At 40.6% G+C, this 1,883-nt stretch overlaps 1 protein-coding gene across 1 annotated transcript; it reads right to left on the reverse strand.

Moving 5' to 3' along the window:
- Positions 1 to 329: 329 nt before the first annotated feature.
- ttc36 (tetratricopeptide repeat domain 36) lies at positions 330 to 1,548 on the reverse strand. The gene is made up of 3 exons (XM_042064153.1): positions 1,387 to 1,548; positions 907 to 1,095; positions 330 to 706 (listed from the first exon to the last, which is right to left on the reverse strand). The coding sequence occupies exons 1-3, from the start codon at positions 1,490 to 1,492 to the stop codon at positions 438 to 440; spliced, it is 564 nt and encodes a 187-aa protein (XP_041920087.1). The 5' UTR covers positions 1,493 to 1,548; the 3' UTR covers positions 330 to 437.
- Between the last annotated feature and the right edge of the window lie 335 nt (positions 1,549 to 1,883).

The following is a 1,883-nucleotide window of genomic DNA, read 5'->3' on the forward strand; positions in this document are numbered from 1 at the left end:
ACAAATTTCATGTCAGCATGCTTAAAACTGACACGATGAATGACACTGAAATTTAAACTTTTTTCTGCCCGGTTAGACACAGGGAAAAGTGGACCTCATGTGCATTTTCAGAAATACTTTGCTCTACATTTTCAATTTGAATTACTTCTGAAATGTAGCTATATGATTGTAATAAGACTGAATCTGCAGAACCATTTCCTATCCATACTTTGGGCTGTAACACTCACTTGACAATCAATTGACTTTGTGATTTATAATGACTGGCTTCATATTACATACATGCTCACCTGGAGACTTTAGATTCAACTATACAATGAATATTCAAAGAATATGAATGAATGCTGGTTTTTATTGATGTTTTATGTATAGTGTTATTGATGCACAGATGCAACAACTTTTAATGTGAACCTTTAGTGGCAGAATATAAAACTGTATTCCTACTGCATCTCTGGTACATCAGGGTTTCGTAGCTTGTTAATGACCTCAGATAGCATGCGATTACACAGGGCGGCATACGGATTAAGCAGAACAGCCTGCTGCTGTGCAAACTTGCTGCCCAGTGCAGCTGCCTGTGTAAAATCCTGTCTTGCCTCTTCCTTCTGGTTTCCCAGGCGAAATAAGAGACCTCTCTGCACCAGGGCTTGGCATGCAGTGCGCCCCGTTCCTCCACTCAGAGCAATGGCACGCTCAAGGTCCAGAATTGCTCCTGAAGGGATGAAAATACCATCAGGCAATAAATAATTCCTAACGTAATGCTTCAGGAACGAGAATGATTCCAAATGCTTTATAAGTTTAGCATAGCCCACATTATTTATTGTCTCAACACAAATACACAAAAACCCCAGAAGACTTAGTGGAAGAATCCTGATTAGACTACATTTCTATCATGACACTGTTCAGGCTCACCTGCTGTGTCCCCTTGAAGACGGCGTGTTTGGGCACGGTTGTTGTAGGCCGAGGGACGCCCTGGCAGTAGCTGAATAGCCTTGTCAAAGCACTGTAGTGCTGTCCGGTTGTCTCCAGACTCTGCAGCTGACACCCCCTGCAACTCCAACTGCTTAACTTGAATCACCAAGCTCGGGTCAAATGGACTGTCTGTGGCAATAACAAAAATGGGCTGTGGTATAGATTTTGTACATACCATAACGAAGTGCAGTTTTGAGGTATTCACTAAGAATAGGGATTATATGGAAACATCCTCAGTCCTCAGCTATACTGAGTGCTTTACCATACAGTTGTCATCTGTAAAATGCGTAAAATATCCAATGATATGGTAATCATGCAACAGTAACATCCTTCTGTACTTCAAATACCTTTTAAATGGCAATTGTCAAATCAGAAGCAGAGAAAAAAGCCTGGATATTTAGGATGTTCAAATGTAATTACCATCATCAGCGAGATCCTCTTCTTGATTTAAATGAGGCAAATCCCCAAATGGAGTGTTTGGGTTGAATATTGCCTGTAGTACAGCCTTATCATGTGCCGTGGCCATTTTTTGTCAGCGTGATGACTTCAAGAAAGTTTCTAAGCCTGCAGTGGGTATTTTGGTAAATTCTCCTCCAATAGTGTGTATATTCAGCCAATCAGAAAAGGGGGTGTAGGCAGGAGGACTTTGAAATCCTGAGAGCACATCTGTATTTGCTTAAGAGAGAAATGCTATTGTGGGGTGAGGGTATTTCACTTAAGCAGTGGAAATATGCTGCTTGAATGTCTGAATAAATGTACACACAGTGCATTCAGAAAGTAAGGCCCCTTCACTTGTACAAATGTTGCTGCAGCAACCTTATGACGAAATCTTTCTATTTGTTTTCCCTTCATCACTCCACACTCAATATGCCACAATGAATGTTTTCAAAAGTTTTGCAAATGTATTACAAAAAAAA

The sequence above is a fragment of the Alosa sapidissima genome, chromosome 15 (genome assembly GCF_018492685.1).
Source record: "Alosa sapidissima isolate fAloSap1 chromosome 15, fAloSap1.pri, whole genome shotgun sequence".
Lineage (NCBI taxonomy): Eukaryota > Metazoa > Chordata > Actinopteri > Clupeiformes > Clupeidae > Alosa > Alosa sapidissima.